Source organism: Apostichopus japonicus, chromosome 18 (genome assembly GCF_037975245.1).
Source record: "Apostichopus japonicus isolate 1M-3 chromosome 18, ASM3797524v1, whole genome shotgun sequence".
NCBI classification, from domain to species: Eukaryota; Metazoa; Echinodermata; class Holothuroidea; order Aspidochirotida; family Stichopodidae; genus Apostichopus; species Apostichopus japonicus.
In genome coordinates, this window is record NC_092578.1 from 4,213,393 (window position 1) to 4,232,500 (window position 19,108).

At 36.9% G+C, this 19,108-nt stretch overlaps 1 protein-coding gene across 4 annotated transcripts in view; it reads right to left on the reverse strand.

Moving 5' to 3' along the window:
* The window catches only part of LOC139958342 (ATP-dependent translocase ABCB1-like), a 40,514-nt gene that overhangs the window by 20,857 nt on the left and 549 nt on the right, over nt 1-19,108 (reverse strand). For 2 of the 4 annotated variants that reach the window (XM_071955340.1, XM_071955337.1), the window contains exons 1-9: nt 16,197-16,450; nt 15,428-15,617; nt 9,117-9,346; nt 4,894-5,042; nt 4,244-4,528; nt 3,489-3,663; nt 1,407-1,531; nt 961-1,077; nt 323-383 (exon numbers count right to left, since the gene is read on the reverse strand). In XM_071955340.1, the coding sequence (XP_071811441.1) occupies nt 323-383; nt 961-1,077; nt 1,407-1,531; nt 3,489-3,663; nt 4,244-4,528; nt 4,894-5,042; nt 9,117-9,346; nt 15,428-15,500 (1,215 nt within the window). In that variant the 5' untranslated portion in view covers nt 15,501-15,617; nt 16,197-16,450. Of the gene's footprint in view, nt 1-322; nt 384-960; nt 1,078-1,406; nt 1,532-3,488; nt 3,664-4,243; nt 4,529-4,893; nt 5,043-9,116; nt 9,347-15,427; nt 15,618-16,196; nt 16,471-19,108 lie in introns of those variants that run through there. The other 2 variants (XM_071955339.1, XM_071955338.1) reach the window with 2 other exon arrangements.

The following is a 19,108-nucleotide window of genomic DNA, read 5'->3' on the forward strand; positions in this document are numbered from 1 at the left end:
AATAATAGGGTTCTTGCACTCACAATATAAAGAAAGACACATGCCAAATATCAGCTACAGGAGTTAACCTATCTTGGTATATAGTGTTTTCAAGGTTTGTGTAATAAGGCTTTACAGAGTGACCTTTGATGACCCCAACTGACCTTTGACCTCCAACAAAAACAATATGGTTTTTGTACTCATTAAAAGGGAGCCACGTGCATAATAAGATATCCAAAAAAGTTTCTATATCCAAGTTTTGACACCTGGTGACATTAAATGAACTCTGACCTACCCAAATTGAGTGATAATTATCTGATCAATAGTTAAACACAGAACTTACAATAAGGATACCTCCAGCAGAGAAACTCTGATTAGGATCAAGAATCAGGATAGTACCATACCTGGAACACAAAAAAAAAAAAAAAAAAAGAATAAATAAATAAATAACCCAGCTTGTAAGTCTGAAAACTATTCACAAATATTAATAAGAAGAAGAAAGCTGCACTCTGCTAAAAATTTCTTTCCTCATGAGACAACAAAAAGCAAATGAACAGTTGACTACTAATGAAACAAAGCACAAACCTAGTATTGGTCATAATCGCTGCTTTTTCATCACATTCTTCATCACATTATTGCAAATTACATTCAAAACAAACCAAACTGAACAGCAGCTTGTAAGTCTGAAAACTATTCACAAATATTAATCATAAGGAGAAAGCTGAACTCTGATAGAATGTTTCTTTCCTTAAAAAGACAACAAAAGCAAACTAAAACAGTTTAAAAATACTATTAAAAACGCAAACCAACTATTGGTCTTAATCTTAATCACTGCTTTTATCAAATTCTTGATCACATTAACCAAATTACATTCACAAAAAACCAAATCAACAGCAGTAGTACGTGGACCCCACTTGATGGCTGTCATATGTGTAACAAGTGCTCAAGCTCAAACATACCAAAGCTTGGTCAAATACTCACCAAAAAGCGATAGCGTATGCCCCGTAAATAACGAAGAACAGCGCCCCCAGAGCAGACGACTCAGCGGCCGCTTTCTTGATGCCTACGATCTTTGCCGCTCCCAAATTTGTCCGATACCTTTTTTATAAAAGAAGAAAGGAGGATATAATTGAACTCAAGGATAAAATTTCTTCACTGATTAAATATAATAAGACATTGATTCCAACTGTTTGCTTTCTTTTCAGTTTGTTCCATTTCTGCTTAACAATAAGACCAAAATCAGAAAATCAAACACTTTGCTTAGTTCAAATTAAAAACAACTTGAAAACCCACACTTTTCAATTTTACAAGTCGTGTTGTAGTTAGTACCTTGATGTACAATGTCCACCTGAACCAAAAAATTTGATTTAATTAATTTATCAGAGGAAACTAAAACTATAGATTAACATTGTTAGAACTAATAATACCTTTCAAGCTCTTTAGCCTCCCCACCAAAAGCGGTTACAGTCCGCATTGATGAGAGCACTTCCTCTGCCACAGAACCAGCTTTTGCATATGAATCAAGTGCCTGCTGTGTGAACTTCTTGATGAACTGTAACATAAATAAGAGAGATATGAATAAATCAATTATTCAATCAAGCAATCGATGTTGCCACGACCCACCTTCGAGAACCATGTTCGGCATGCATGATAGCTAGCCCAGCGACCAATTCGATATCTTTAAAACATAACTTAAAGGCATTGAAGACTTGCCCCAAACCGCGTGCCGCGCTCTGGAAAAGTTAACTTTCCATTGCTTGCAAGTGAAGTTTTCTGCTTGTCGCTACAAAATGCAGACAGTAACGTGAAACGTGATACCTTGTTATCTTTTATCTGGACCTGAGATATCCATCGCTGTATCATTTGTACAGTGGGCTGTGTGTATTGACCGCAGCTGTATGTACTGACTGTACACTAGTGTCTAACCAATCAAGCAATCGATGTTGCCACGACCCACCTTCGAGAACCATGTTCGGCATGCATGATAGCTAGCCCAGCGACCAATTCGATATCTTTAAAACATAAAGGCATTGAAGACTTGCCCCAAACCGCGTGCCGCGCTCAGGAAAAGTTAACTTTCCGTTGCTTGCAAGTGAAGTTTTCTGCTTGTCGCTACAAAATGCAGACAGTAACGTGAAACGTGATACCTTGTTATCTTTTATCTGGACCTGAGATATCCATCGCTGTATCATTTGTACAGTGGGCTGTGTGTATTGACCGCAGCTGTATGTACTGACTGTACACTAGTGTCTAACGAATCAAGCAATCGATGTTGCCACGACCCACCTTCGAGGACCCATGTTCAGCTTACATGATAGCTAACCCAGCGACCGATTCGATATCTTTAAAACATAACTTAATCTCTGTCAACATTTTCTGAAAACTGTAGATAAAATTTTCTCGGCCCTTGATTTGAATGACACATCCCAGACACACTATATAGCTACACAAGATGTCATTTGTAGATAGGGTTTACATTTAAGCACAAAATTGCATTTTCTTAACAAAAATCAACAACTTTTATACCAATTTCACCAGGAAAGTGCTAATAGATATATTGCTACTTGTACAGATAGCTGCCCATTGTGCAATATTTAACTAACATAAGTCAATAACAATAACACTGTCAGCCCTGACCTCTTACAAGCATAGCAGGCTAGACCTTTTGAAAGTTCAGCAATGAAAGTCTTGTTTGGTGCCAACACCACTCTGCACATCACAACTATAACCAGTGGAGTGGCTAACCAGTTAAGTGGCTAACCAGCGGAGTGATGTTAGCCAATCTATTCTCATTCTACCTGCTCTAGAAGGGAGGTTCTCTAATGGCTTTAATTAATCCAGGCTACAGTGTAAGACTGATTCAGACACTGTTAAAGTCGCTCTTAGTAAATCTAGCAGCGGAATTGTTTCGTGACAGCGGTCTGCTTCTGGATGCAGAGGTCTATTATCTGGAATTAAACCCCAAAAACACTGGGCAGCCGGAGAAGGAGGGTTGGGGCAGAACCAACAACTTTTGATGGGAGCTTAAAGACCTAGCACAATGGCTAACGGTCGTTGGAGGAAACAGCCACCTCTGAGGTGTCGCGCAACCGGTACCTGTACATACAAAAACGTACAACGAAGAAGTGACAAAACACATGGATGGAGAAAAACATGCAATCATAAATTGTACGTAAATAAAAGGATACTTATGAGTTCTTCTTGGAACAGTGACGAAAGAAGGTCTCAACAACTGAATTATCCAAGGATGATACCAAAAGATGGTTGCGAAAGATGGTTGTAAAATCACAGATGAAAGATTCGCGTGAAATTACGTGTAGTCTACTTCCGGGGGGGGGGGGTAGATACGGAAGGAGGAATTAGTGGGCGTGGCCCAGGGAGCGAGGGCGCAGTGCTAAAATGTTACCAAATGTGTAGTTAGGTAGATAGGAAAACTGTGGAATTGTGGAGTGGGAGACAGGTAAGAGAGGAGCGAAGTAAATTCCCAACACAACACAGACACTACTTACGATGGCAGAGACTGTAAATACTGGTATGATCAGGCCGAGCGACACTGCCATGATGACTAAGCTCAGACGCCAACTTCTCAGGAATCCTATGGTGAGTCCAGCGACTGTTGTTGAGCAGGATTGGAGGATGACTCCTATCTTGCTCCCGGTCCCAGAACGAATCTTGTTGATATCACTTATTTAAGAAGATGAGATAATTAGATGAGTAAGATTAGATCAAAAATAAAATTTATTTGGAAATATTAAGGATCTAAGAAACTTAACTGTCTTCCAGATATATATTGTCCTTTCCAATTTGTCACACTCCTATTGGCCAATCTAAGTTTTCCACACACCAAATTTACCTGCTTCTTTCCAAATCACCACCAACTTCCTCAATCACCAAATATCTGAGGAGAGGTGGAAGGGGAGGGGTTATAGACTAGGGGGGGAGGGGTTAAAGGAGTAAAGGTGGAAGAGAATGTTTGACTGCAGGTAGGGGGAAATGTTAGAGCAGAGTGGTTGCAAATTTCTGAATTATGTTGTATTTTTGTACATGACTGAAATGTCTGTGTATTAAATTCCGCAATGTAATGCTACAAAAATATGCTTGTTTGTCTAATGCTATTTGGGTCAATTTTATCATTCATTTCCTGATTTTGACACCATCCACCTTGAAATGCAGAAAGCTATTTTATGAAATTAATTCAATGATGAAAAAAAAGGACGAATATATCTTCTTGCAGTGACTAATTTGCTCAGAGGTTGGAACTTACTCTGATATCCTGGTGGTTAGTTCTCCGCCTGTCTTCTCATCGAACCAGCTGATGTCCTGACTGAGAACAGCACGGAAGAAGCGAGTACGAATCACTCTGACTTGGTGCTCTGCTGCCAAGTTCCAGCAAGCTGATTGGAGAAAAGCTACCAACAGCACTACACATCCAAGTATCACATAGTTTTTGGAGAAAGCCACGATGGTTTCAAGACCGGCTTCAAGGCCTGCTTGCGGATTTATGGTTGGAACCATTCCCATCGTCACACCTGATGCAGTAGGGATTGTACTGTTATGGAGAAAAGAGGGGCTATATGTTCATATTAAAAGAATATCTCTACATAAATGATGTTTTTCGATGAAATTCCAAGTATGTGTAAAAGTAAGTTGGCCTGACGTTTTGATCCTAGCAGGATCTTCTTCAAAGGCTAAAAAAAAAAAATTCTTAGTACAGAGAACTTTGACAGCTAAGCAAACATTCAAATGCATATCAGGTTTCAGGGATAATCAACAAGAAGATTAATACAATTGTTATTGTTTTACCAATAATCTATATATATGGCTGTAGAGTCCATGAATATAAGATGGCAAGAATGTTAGACTGCTTCAGTAAAAGAGCTGATATCGGGGAACAGAAATCATTCCAGTACTTACCCGATGTTGTTGCTGTCTGAAGTCATGATGAAACCGTCCACAACATCACCAAAGAAGGACAGGACCAACGGGAGGGCGACCCCATGAGCTATGGCAGAGATTGATCCGACCAGCATGAGCAGAATATCCAGAACGGATGCAAACCTGAACTGTATTTTTAAAGATGACAAAAGATGAAAAAAAAGATGAAAAAACGAACGCATGGGCGAGAGTGTACACTAAAAACAGCCCCCAAAAACACCCTTCCCTACAAGAAAAGGATACTTATCAGGCTGGAAAAGATCCTTGGAAGTACAGAAGTCCTGATAGGAAACTTCTAGAGTATAAATCCAAGGTAATCAGGGCGAATTTCGCGAAAATTTTTCTAACTCCGAAAAACACAGTGAGACACTTTGTGGGTAGAAAAATGAAGGAAGGTCATTAGGGCCAGTGAGGGTGTACAGTGTTAAAAGATTACCAGGGCATTCTAGACACGGTAGAATGCGGTGCATAGGTTGTGGGGAGACAGGTAAGTGGGGAATGAAGTAAATAAAAGCTGATATCACAAAGAGGCAACTTATAACATGGAATGTTATTGAGGCATGGATAAATCCACTGAATTGTCGATTGTACATTCCACCTCCACGTTCATGTAGAATTTAAGTGCCATAATATCAAGTTTCACGCCAGAAGAAGGGATCACATGAAATAAAATAATACTTAAAGAAGAATACAGGACTTAACTCATATTACATTTTAAGAATGACCATAGAATGTACGCAGAGCAAAGATGACAATAGCGTATATTCTGAGGTCTAAGAGTTTGGGGAAATAATGAAAAAATAAAGAAACTTTGTATGAGAAAGTTATCACATGTTGTAACTGTTTTATCTTGTTCACTTTTGTTAGGCAGACTATGGGCAGCCAATTGAGAAAAAAAAATACAACGATGAAACAAATAAACAAGAAAGAAAATTGAAAAAGAAGAAATATGCAAAATGAAACAACATTATGTAATACCAATGTAAAAATTGTTTCATCGTTGTATTTAATGCCCAAATGGCAGCCCATAGCAGACAACGGCATAAGATGTTTCTTTTTGCGCAAGTCTTCACACCCTTTGAAGGTTTGAGGAAAGGCAACTAGCTGTCTCTATCCACAGCTGTTGGTTATGGATAATATATATTCAGTGTCTTTGCAATCAGACATGAAAAGTATCAATTCCAGGTTAGCTGATGGACCACCTGTTCACTTTCTTCAACCCTGTTTGTTACCTCTATCATACAATCTGTCTCAGATTACAGGCCTACTTTCTTTCCTTCCATAATGACATTCTTTCATGTAAGACCTTTCAACCCATCACATTAATGCTAATGTAAATACCTTCAGTCACCAGAGCTAACATAATAATGAAGCATTTTTATAAATTGTATGTTCTCTCATTCTCGGAGGAATTTCTGTCAATAATGGAGTGTGATTATATTACTTATTCAGTATTTCGAAAGTAAACACTGCTTTCTACATTCTTTTGTGCAAAGAGGTTGATGGGTCAACACCTACCATTGATAGACAGTGGAAACCATGACAAATTATTGTGTCATAGCTCTGCAGGGTTATGCAAATATCTATTCAGCTCTCAAGGTCATATATTACAATGGATGCTATGGGTGGACCTATACTAATCAATAGCAGCCTTGAGCATTTATCTACCTGTAGTGCTATACATTCTATAATAATGTAGGACAGCTTAGTCCTGAAAGTCTGTTTAATTCACAGATCCTACAGGATTCCTTGCATTGATTCCTGGAACCTATTATTCATGCTCCAGAAGTATATTAAAGTAGAAGGGCCTGACACTTTTATCCTTGCAGAATCTTTTATAAAGTCACACAAAAGTCAGACTGGCCAGTCCACCTATTTCGAATGCCGGTAAATGTTAGACCAGGGCTCTGACTTGTATGTTTAATTAAAGGCATTGAAGACTCGCCCCAAACCGTGTGCCGCGTTCTGAAAGAGTTCATTTTCCGTTGCTTGCAAATGGCATTTTCTTCTTTTCGCTACAAAATGCAGTAATGAAACGTGATACCTTGTTATCTTTTATCCAGACCTGAGATGTCCACGCTGCTATGTACACTGTGTTGTGGGTATTGACCGTAGCTTTATGTATTGACTGTACACTAGTGTCTAAATACCGACGGTAGCAAGCTGTGTGTGTATTTTCTGGGATCGATGGTGGTGTCTAACACTTCTGTTACACCTCATTCGAAACTAGGTCAGATTACCGGCATGAGACGTTTCTTTTTGCGCGAGTCTTCACACCCTTTAATGAATTATTTCTCCAAAATAAAAAGCGGTAAAAGAAATACAACCAGGACTGATAGCGATGGTTTCAATGATCTAATTTATACAACATATACAACAAATTTTGTGCCTTAATTCTCTCCTTTTGGGTTGGGCCAAGTGATTAGCAGTTATTTCCAAGACTTATTCAAAGACTAGGGTTAAAGTAGAACGATAGTGACAGAAAAAAAATCTCTCATTTTCATATATAATGTAGTTTATATGTTACCAAGCAACATATTTTTTTAATTTTCCAAATAGCACACAGGAAGGTTATAAAAAAGGGAATTAAAACATCGTTTTTTCGTCTCCGTATTTAGGAATTTGCAAACACTGCAACAACCTTGAACAGCCCACAGGTCAGTGAATGACGTCACTGTGATGATCTTTTCTGTTGTGAACTGTTCAGTACGGAGCTGTGCGTGCATTTCGTGTCAGCATAACTGTTATTTTCCGGCGTAATGTTCAAGACATAAATAGATAATGAATATCATGGTGTTTCTTGATTTCTTCACCACGTGTTACAAGTTTTTTTTACGAAATTTGACCGCAAGCTGACCCAAAGTAACGTAAATCTCAAGATCACGTTTTTGGCGGGTTTTATACAGAGTGATGTATGAATGTGCTGACTTACCAGTCAACTGGCACAATAACAATAGAGATGATAGTCTCAAACGTAGTTTAGTATAACATCCGAAAGAAAATCCAAAGTTCTAAACAAAGTAGATTCGCATGCACTAGGCCTACTGTAAGACATAAACGTTCCTTGTTCAGTGCGTTGAAATACAACCGCATTTGAACTCAATCGAGTAGTTAGTCTAGCTCGAACAATTTTCTCACTACATGCAATGCCTATTGCGTTTATTCACATGCATGCCTCGTGGTTTGGGCTTCAGGAGGAATCGTATTCTAGCCCAACTTCACGTAGGTCCGCAAACGGTACTTTCACACTGTGCAAACATAAGTGACAGTGTGCGCTACCGTAAGTAATACTTACACGATGTTTTGTTTCGCTCGAGCATACACACATTTCCTATTCGTATTACATTTAAAGTGGTTTGGAGGGTATGAACACATCTCTTCCCAAAAAAACTCTGCCTAAGCGACGTCCATGCCCCAATTGAAATTTGCACGTGGATTCTCTCCTCACATAGTCATTAGGTTGTTCACTTCTGACATGTCTTCCAGTTCCAACATTTACTGTTGCATTTATCGGGATATATATAAATAATGTGGCATAAAAGCATCAATCTTTCAAACTTGTTTTACTTTAGTGACCTTGCCACACGCAAATTTCAATTGGGCCCAAGATGGCTCTATGACCGATTATTCCGTAATTTACATCGGGGCAGTCGGCTTCACTAAAACGACAAGAAAAAGCAGGAACAATAACACCTTATTAAAATTAGACCGTTAAATATCTCACGCAGAGTATCAAATCTCCTCTCTGGTTTAGGTTGTTTGTCGAGTCCAATATAGTGTAGGTTGCAACTAAACTTACACACTAAGTGCACACTGCTGAAGTACACTACGCCGAGCTCACTTTGTTATCATCATAATGACGTCACATGTCACTGTAGATCACGTGATCATCATATCGCTGTTCGCGAAAAGCCCAATTTTTGTTTAAAAAATCAACGAGTTTAGGAATTTTTTTTAAGCCTTTCCCAACATCAGATTGACTTGAATTTTCACATGTGTAATATGGAAACCAACTAGAATACTCTTGAATAAAATCGTATTTTTTCGTCGATGCTGAAAAATCACTAACGTTCATCTTTAATAATGACTGTCAGTACTTGGTTCATTGATTCCAGAGATGGTTCATTATTACAGCAAACAGCAAACCAGGTGCTTGAAAGTATATAAAGTTGCAAAGGAGAATCTACAAACTAAAAACTTACGATACTAATAATTCCAACTTGGTTAGCTTCTTTCTTCTCATCTGTGGTTTCCGTTTTCTCAGAGCCATCAGCCTTGTCCTTTTCTGCTCCACCATCCTCTGCCAACATTGGGTTTACTGCATTGCCATTAGTAGCTGCTGCATTGCCATTAGCAGCTGCTGGTTCATTTGCCTTGGAATCACCATTCGCTGGCATTAACTCCACCACAACTGGATCGGCAATTTCTTTCTCTGTGTGACAAGATGAAAAAAAGAGTTTTAATTGCTTTAATGACCAAATGGTAAAAGAAATCTGCTTAACTTGCAAATTTTGTTCACAACTTGGAAGTTCATTCATTGCTATACAGACTGCAAAGTAGACTGACTGTAGAATACTGAAGAACTCAGTTATGACTCCTGTGATGGTGCTTGGCCTAACTGTCATTCTGTTCAGTTTTTTGGGGGTACATCCACCCAAATTTTAAGAGGGGCAAAGCAAATGTATTATGCACCATTGTTATCTTAAAGCGATATGGATGGGACTGGAAGAGGGAACATTCAAGTAAAATTTAAGGACACCACATGAAGCAAATTTATATTTTTTTTCAGGGACAACTAGCATCACAGTTTCCTGTTTCTTCCAGCTGTTATTACAATACTCATTGACTAATTAGTTCAACCAAACCACTCAAAGTATGAACGCCTGTCCATAAATGAGAGTCAGGATAATACTTCTAGATCGTTAATAAGTATGTCATCAATTAGTTCTTGCTCAAACTGATCTTCCTATCACTTTCAAAGATATGCATTCAGCTCTCAGTGAGTCATAATGGCCAGCATTAGCCTATAATAACAATATATCCTATAAAATGTAAAATGCAAATTAAGACTGTTCTAGTTTGTTTTGTAATTCCCAATTATATACATTCATATCTTCATATGAAATAATTTTTCAAAATTAACTAAAAATTACAGCAAGTGGATATTCCACCCATTAAGAGCAAAGATGTATCATAGCCATTCAACCCTTCCAATGGTGTTAACACGGGGCATTGCATGAAATGTGTAAGTACGAACTGCCTGTGCTGCATTTAAAATATTACTATTACTGACCAGTGGCATTGATCTAGGTACAGAAGGTAACGTTCTGAACTGGATATATCAATATCTAACCAGTATTATGCATGAATACTGCACTTTACAAATATTGATTACATTTAACAGCCAATATGACCCATCACTATGGTATATGTGTATACAAAGGAAGTTATACAATTGTATATATTGAGCTGTGTGATACTGTACATGTACTGTACTGTATAAGGTTGTACAATAGTAAATATTATTTGCATGGCTGCATTCAAAGACCAATTAAGCGTAATCAAGCAAGTACCGCAGTACAGAGTAATGCAAGTACTGTACTTCCCATACATACTTTGAACAACATGCTGTGTAGTACTAGTTTGCTATACAAATGACCAAACAGCATTGTCATGTACTGTGTACGTTTCAAATATGGTGCATATGCAAATATGTGAAGAAGTAGGGATCAAACTTTGTACACTTGAAGTCTGCATTGATCAGTATATATACTTTCAAAAATGACTGTAAACATGTGTTCAACAGCTAAAGAACTAGGAAAGTTATGACAGGGTAAACAAAAAAAAAAAGAAAAAAAAACTCTTGAAAGCAGAATATGGTTTCCCTTGAAAGTTATTATTGAAAGAACTAAAATCAAGAAGTACAGAATAGCAAGTAAAGTTATAAACCATTGAACAAAAGGGGACCTAGCAGTTATTATAGAAGCTGGAGTTTCTTTGTTCTATTTGATGGGTACACGTTGTCAGTCCGACACGTTTTCAGTCCGAAAATAAAATACACGTTTTTAGTCCGAAAAAACGAGTTTTCAGTCCGACACGTTTTCAATCCGAAAATAAAATACACGTTCTCAGTCCGAAAAAAACAAGTTTTCAGTCCGACACGTTTTCAGTCCGAAAATAAAATGCACGTTTTCAGTCCGAAAATGAAATACACGTTTTCAGTCCGAAAATGAGATACACGTTTTCAGTTAGGGAATGAAAGCAGTTTTAATGCCATAGTATCACCAATAAACTGTGACAGCCCGAACTGATAGTAAAAAAAATCGATTGAATCTTTTGTATTAAGTCTCACATCACCGGCCTCAACAAAGACTTGGGACCCCTTAACAACTATTAGTTCTACAAACATATGTAATCCGTTCTTCGCTCCTTAATCAGGTTCCTGTATAGTCATGGTTTGTTTGGTTCTAATTTCAATGCAATTTACACTTTAAACCTAGCGTCATACTTTCATTGTGTTACATTTTGTACTTTTCATTCGACTGCCAATATTGCTGACGAAGGTCCCAGGGGGACCGAAAATTCCAATATATTTTCTAAAACTTTACTCCTTATTTGTCAATTATGAGTATATACTAAAGATTCAATCGATTTCTTTACTATATCAGTTCGGGCTGTCACAGTTTATTGGTGATACTATGGCATTAAAACTGCTTTCATTCCCTAACTGAAAACGTGTATCTCATTTTCGGACTGAAAACGTGTATTTCATTTTCGGACTGAAAACGTGTATTTCATTTTCGGACTGAAAACGTGTATTTTATTTTCGGACTGAAAACTTGTCGGACTGAAAACTTGTCGGACTGAAGGGTGTACCCCTATTTGATGATGGCCAGAGAGGGACACACCTATTCTTTGAGCTGCCATGTCAGCTTTTAATGTACAGCAACCACACACAGCCATAATTAAAACAAAACAGATGTGTGAAAATAAAGAAAAACAGTGATAGTTCACCCATCTGAAATAGCTCCATGGTTCACCCATGGTTCACCAGACACCCTGAATGCTACCAGCAAGGACAAATATTACAGGCTTGTTTGTGACATACCCCTGGTCAGTTAATTTATGGATGTCCCCTGTCGGGTGTTATTAGAATGGATTGATTCCATGTAATAAACAGTACAACTCTGCTTTTACAGATCTACTTTTAACCTAGGTTTATAAAAGTTTGAAAGTGGTCTAAAAACTTAGACGGTCTGCTAACTGTACGTTTCACTCTTGCTGTCAAATATAATGTGCTCCTTTTTTACCATATGGTTCGTTTAAATCTATCGCCCGCAATCAATATTTATTGAAGTATGATCCAGTCTTGGAACATGTTGGTCAGGACCCTAAAACCTCCCCCCCCCCCCACTTTGCAACTCCATCAAATACATACAAACTGACAAACATCTCAGTGGACAGACATCATCACCCACTGTATGTTTGAGTACATAACAATGGGGAATTTCCGTCAGCTATTCCCAAATTAACAGAAGAGGACTGACGTTTATCGTTTATCGGTTCTATCTACTCCTTAACTTTAAAATCTGCAGTCTCTGAAATCACTTAGAATTCCTTTGAGAAATCTCTCCCTGACTGAACTCTTCTGTGCAAACTACCTGCATATTCCCATGACACATAGTGTGACATATTTGAGCTAACATATGGTTTTTTAAGCGAGAGCTATAACTAACATCTAGTTTAGCAAAAAAATAATGCCCATGCACAGTTCATTTGGCAAAGTCTGGATGTCAACAAATCATAAAGCGTCAACCTTTGAGGTATTTTCAATCACACCCGCTCCGCTTTACCAACATTTAAAAGCTCTAAGTGTCAGTAAAATTGTATCTAAGGTCCAAATTAGTATATACTGGAGATGAATAAACCTGTGATTTATTTCAGAAACATATATTCTACACCACTAGCACATAGATTGAGATATATATGTTCCCGTGCTTTACAGAATCTTTGGAGATCTGTAAATAGTACAGATTATGCGCATCTTACTCAGAGCATAGAGATACTGCTCTGTTAGGACCGATATGATAGCGCCCTCTGCTGAAACGCTGACTATCAATTCATGCAATGAATTCAAACAAGTAGCTTATAATGAAAATGCTTGCACTGTCAGTAAACATTTTGTTTGATGACATTGTTTCATTTAAAAAAAATTAGCTACTCAGTGGCACTTTTAAGGATGGTCTAACGATTAACAAACCAAATAGCCAAAAATCTGTAAAAGCCATCATCAGTGTTAATGATTAAGTTATGACAACAGTACTTAACTGAGATATTGTGTAACAGTGTATACTGACCTGCTAAAAAATGCCAAATACCATCACAATAACTTTATTTTCAACTTGAACTTGACAAAAATCTACAGGTATGCAGCCTATTATTAGCTAGAGAGGACACGAGGATACCAAGAGCAGTTGTTATAAGAGAATCGAAAGATGCCATCTGTGGTATTGACCCCTACAGCTCAATGCCTTTGTTCAATTGATATGCTGATTAAAATGTCGACTCACTGCTCTTAGCACACAGCACAGCATACACTAATAAACACCTTAGAATCACCATACTCTACGGTATTGAGTTGTAGAGCAATAGCACGTTATATTCATGAATGCTTAACACTCCCTTGCTTGTGTCTATAGATGTACACAGCAACCGACACACAAGTGAAGCAATAAATTTCCAAAAGTTGATTGTTAGAAAGGACTGTTTGTTTGTCCTTGAAAATTTGTCCTTATAAAAATCAGAAAGACAAATTTTAAATTAAGGTAGCTCTGTTTGTGCACCTCTTTCTAATCCAGTTGTTATATCCTGTGCGTAATCAGGCATGCATGTATGCACAAGAGCTTTAAAATAAAAAAAACTGGCATTTAAAGAAAAGTAATTATTAGAGACAAACAACCGTATTATATCAAGTAAGGCTAATTATATAACCACTAGGACCAATCACCATAGTACAGAACTACAGTGCAACACACGTCATTTTAATTAACACAGATCTGCTTTTTATATCTATAGTATACATAGGCATGGTAAAGGAAGAGCTAGGGCGGCCAATATGTATGAATGGTTGTTTCTGGAGAAAATTTAGGGTGAATTTATATCATTAAGGTGAGGATGATTAGAACACAATCTTATTAAATCAAGTAAGGCTAATTGTATAACCCCTAGGACTATATAGTAAAGAAACTGCAGTGTAACACAGGTCTTTTTATAAACACACTAAATAGCTTTCTATCTATGTACAGTATAGGCATGATAAGGAATAGCTAGAAATTGTTTGAATAGTTGTTCTAGAGAAAATTTCTTTTGGGTGAATTTACATCATTAAGGTGAGGATGATTAGAGCACAATCTTTTTAAATCCAGCAAGGCTAATTATACAACCACTAGGACTATATAGCACAGAAATTGCAGTGCAACTTTGGTCATTTTCTTAACAAACTATCTACAGTATAGGCATGATAAGGAAGAGCTAAATATTTTATGAATAGTTGTTCTAGAGAAAATTTCTTTTGGGTGAATTTATATCATACAAGTGAGGATGAACAGAACAAAATCCAGCAAGGATAATTATATAACCACTAGGACTATATAATACAGAAGCTGTAGTGCAATTCTGGTCATTTTCTGGTTTCTTAAACTAAATAGCTTTCTATCTACAGTATAGACATGACAAAATAACAACGAGAAACATGTACAGGATAGATGTGTCGGTTTGGTGCATAGGACACCGGCTCCAATATTTCATGTTATCTACTTGAGGGTATTAAGTTACAATGTAATCGGATTTTGATGTAAACAATTATTCTACCACAGAACCATTAATAATTTGCCCTGTAGGGTCCACCAGGCAGCCAGTTATTAAAGTTGACTGATCATCATACAATACCTATAAACCTATCACAACTGTCTCCATATAAATTAAATCATTGGACCACCAAAACACATAAAAAGTGACACATGCCTCAGGGGTTTCTGTCATTGGATAGATATGTCTCTGCACATGGCAAAGTCTATAATTTATTGGGGTTAATTTCCATACGTCACATCGTATATTTAGGGTCATGTCTTTTTACTCTAGTTAGAATATAGAACATCTTAAAAGTTACTATTCTATATTTCCTTTCTGTGGACAGCTACATCAGGGATGGGACTGAGGTTTTAGGAGAGATGTATAAAGTCTTTATCATCATGCCACTTGCTAACACATTGTGCTGAACGTCATTGCTGTGATTTGCGCATGAAATATGAAACTTTTCACTCACAAATTAAATACATATAATTTGCTAACTGCAAAAATTTACATCATATCTTTTGTCAACACAATGTTTGGGTTTTCAATTAACATTTTACTGTACAAGTAATAAAAAAAAAGGCACATATAAACTGAAAATTGATCAGAAAATTTGTACACAAGTTTGAGCAAACCAAATAAGTATTTAACTTGTACAAACCTGTGGAACCATCTTTCTTCTCATTGTGTTCCACCGTGCCATTTTCCTTTTTATCATCTTCTTCTACTGTCATTGTGTCCACTGCTTAACACTGTACAACCCTATGCAAACGAAGAGACTTGCACTGTGTCATAAAATGTATGTCGTATGGGACTGTACTGAAGACCGATCAATATCACATGAAATTTATCTGAAAATAAAAGAAAACAAGGTTTTACATATAATCTTTTCATTTAAATCATCTCATACATTTAAGAAAAGCTCAAATGATAAATTTCTTTGGTACTGTACAACCATTGTCACAATTAAAGGCATCAAGACCTTGTTGAAATCCTGTATTTGAAAAGCAGGTTCCTCCAACAATCTAACTATAAAACTAAGCCATTGATTGAAAATGAAATACATATTTGCCATGATGAAACCTTCGATGACTTTCAAACTTGTCAGTAAAACAAAAATCTCTCAAGTATTAAATCATTAAAAAAAAGTTTGGTATCGTCCATGTGGCTTGCAACTCAAACTTTGTTACTGTTGTCAATGGAACAAACTTCTGACATGTTTTCAAACTGAATTAACTGAGTTCTACATACCACTCAGCTAGGAAGCGGACAGTGCTAAAATGTTAATGCAAAATTTGCACCTAGGTTTGAAGTATAAAACTTAGAACTTATACTCAACAGTTTTCAATCTTTGGACCTCTGTCTATATGGTTCATACGTTTCAGAAGGGCACACTTATAAAGTCAACTTGAGTGGCAATTCAAACTTACTTCAAGTCTGCATATAATTCCAATATATAAATCAGCAAACTCCAGGTTACAATTTGAATTGAACTGAATTAGAAAGTCCAAGCTAGAGGTTGATACGTGGAAGACTAATTGTATACCTGGAAACTGTTCAAACGATGGTTGTAGACATACACAATCCAACTCCAAACTAAACACAATGTTCAAATAGCACTGCTTTTTATCTTGATGTCTTCACCTGCATCGTTGTAACTTTACACCACTAATGACAGTGAATACCATTTACCCTGTACTATGGTTCAATGATTCCATTTTCAAGTCTTTTACAGAAAAAATAAAGGTAGTTCTATTAAACTGTCCTGAACAGTGGGTCAAAGGGCAGTGAAGACTCAGATTCGTGGAAGATTGCAACACGACAGGAAGAACTACGTACTAGAATAGGAAGATCTAATTGTCTAATTGTCATGCAAAGAACAGGAAGCTAACTGATGCAATTCTTACCAACATCTGACAGTGATGTCATTTCAAAATTTAATTTATTTACATGAAGTATCCAAATACTCTAGTATGAAAAACTGTTTAATGGTGAATGATTTTAATGTAGGATCCCATCTTTGACAAACCTTAGTATGTTTATATTCTTGATAATAAAAATAAAAAAGTCAAATCTGCACAGCAGTTTTCTACCATAAATGTTTGATCTCAGGCTCAGTACAGTTGAATCTACTGACGACTGAAAGCATCTCACCTATTACCGTTAAGGTTATATGAAAAAGATCTTTGGGATGAACAACTACAAAGGAAGGAAGTTGTTAGACCAATGAGACCTCCTCATAAAACCAAAGCTCTACATTGGAAGAACCATTACAGGGAATCACACAAGCATGTTTAGCCATGACCAGCTCTTTTTAAAAGAAATGTCAGTGGCTCGTTAATGTGTATGTCATCTTAACAGTGAACAATATCCACAGCGATCACAGGGTCCTTTTTTTTTTGTGAAAATAAAATTAATTGCCCAAATATTGGTCACTTGTTCCAATGTCAAACTAGATGTCACCCTTCCATGCCCCCCAGTGGTTACAGTATCCAGTGTAAGAATATTTTGTTACAGTGGTCCTTTTCTAGCAATTTGGCCCTTAAACTACACTCACTGTGTTACAGAATGTAGTAACATAGTGTCAATGATAAGTTAATAATCTGGCAATGAAGTACTACATGATCATGACATTTGGAAGCCAGTGTGTTGACTTACTTAGCTCAGATTGTCTCACCAATTCAACAATATATGTACAGCACCTGTTTAGTGTGTTAGCACTTAAGACTCTAAATTACTGTCAGTAAAAAGGTTTCAATTTCATTTCATTTAACCTACAGTACGTTGAATAGACACAACATGGAACATCAGGGATGCACTGATGATATATAAATCCACCTATATGTGATATTCTTCAGTTAATAAATCTTGAACCAAAAATATAGAAAAATTATGGGAAGATGTTTAAGTTTTGACCATTGTTGACTGTCAACCTTTTTGACCCCAAAATTGGGAGAATAACAATTTTCAGGGCTAAATATAGAGAGAACAAGGGGAAAATAGGGAGGTTGGTAATTTTCATCTGAAATGATATAAATACTCCTAAATAAGTATAGTCTACTTATGCAATACAGTGAGAGAATCATCCAATCAGTGTTTCTTGTTGTAGTTTACAGCAGCTCGCTTCCCTTTCTCCAGGGTTTCTTTAGTAGACTTCATTTGAAAAAGGGAACAGTGGACTCTGTGTACTGTGACTTCATGGCTAGTATGCTAGATAGAGTCCCATCAAGCGTGAGACTTGACCGACTGCCTGTCTTGTTCTTGCGAACTACACTGAATAGCCTTTCCTGTTCAGCATTACTGTGGGGAATTACTAAGCATAGGACTAATTGTTGGCTATTTTCAGAAATGTCGCAAGTGATGAAACATAAAAAAACCAGGAGAATAGAATATGAAACCGGGAGGCCGGGAGATTCGGGTAAAAACCGGGAGTCTCCTGGTAATACCGGGAGAGTTGAGGGGTCTGCCAATATGGACAAAAATATGTATGTTTGAACTTCACTTTCACAGAGGAAACGTCTGAAAACACCTGTTTATTTCATTGCAATGGAAGGAAATGACACAATTTTGCAAGCTACATCAGTTAGAGAGAAAGATACTATTCAAGAGAAATGACCTAACAGAGGCTAACGGTCTTTAAACAAAACAGAGAGATTTGATTGGCGCATGATCTGTTGGGCAGTGCTTGCAAATTTTGAATGAAGTTTGTAGAATCTAAAGACTCATTAAAAAATCTGGGAACTTTATTCAGCTCAAAATGCTTAAAGTTCTACAGATAACTCAATAAAAAATAATAGTTATTAATATGAAAATTGCATAAATCAGTGTTTTTTTCACTGAGCTTTTAGGGCAGTACTGTAAGCTGGAAAGGTCGAAGTTAAAATTTGGCAAACACACATTGAGACTTTTAACACCTAGGTATAAATTATTTAAATCTACTGTTATTACCAGTGGATGGGACCACATTTTTGTAATACTAACAAAATTAGATTAATGATGATACTAGTATAATAACAAAATAAAAAGTTGAAATCAACCACAGGAATATTTACAGCAGCATTGAATATTATCACGGTTTTAATAAGATAGTCCATTGTCACTTCTCTCTACGTTAAACCGCTTTTTCAGCAAGAGTGGATACTTTTTCAATTCTTTTTTTTCCGAAAAAAAAAAGCATCTTCATAGTTACTGAGTCAGTCACCCGGCCTAACCGTGAGCACACGAACTTAGGCCTAACTGTAGTGTAAGACCTTAAATAACACTTAAAACTTAACATTTAGAGTATAAATGCCCTAGACTTAGGTTACGACCAGGCAGAATTCACAGATTATTCAGACGATCA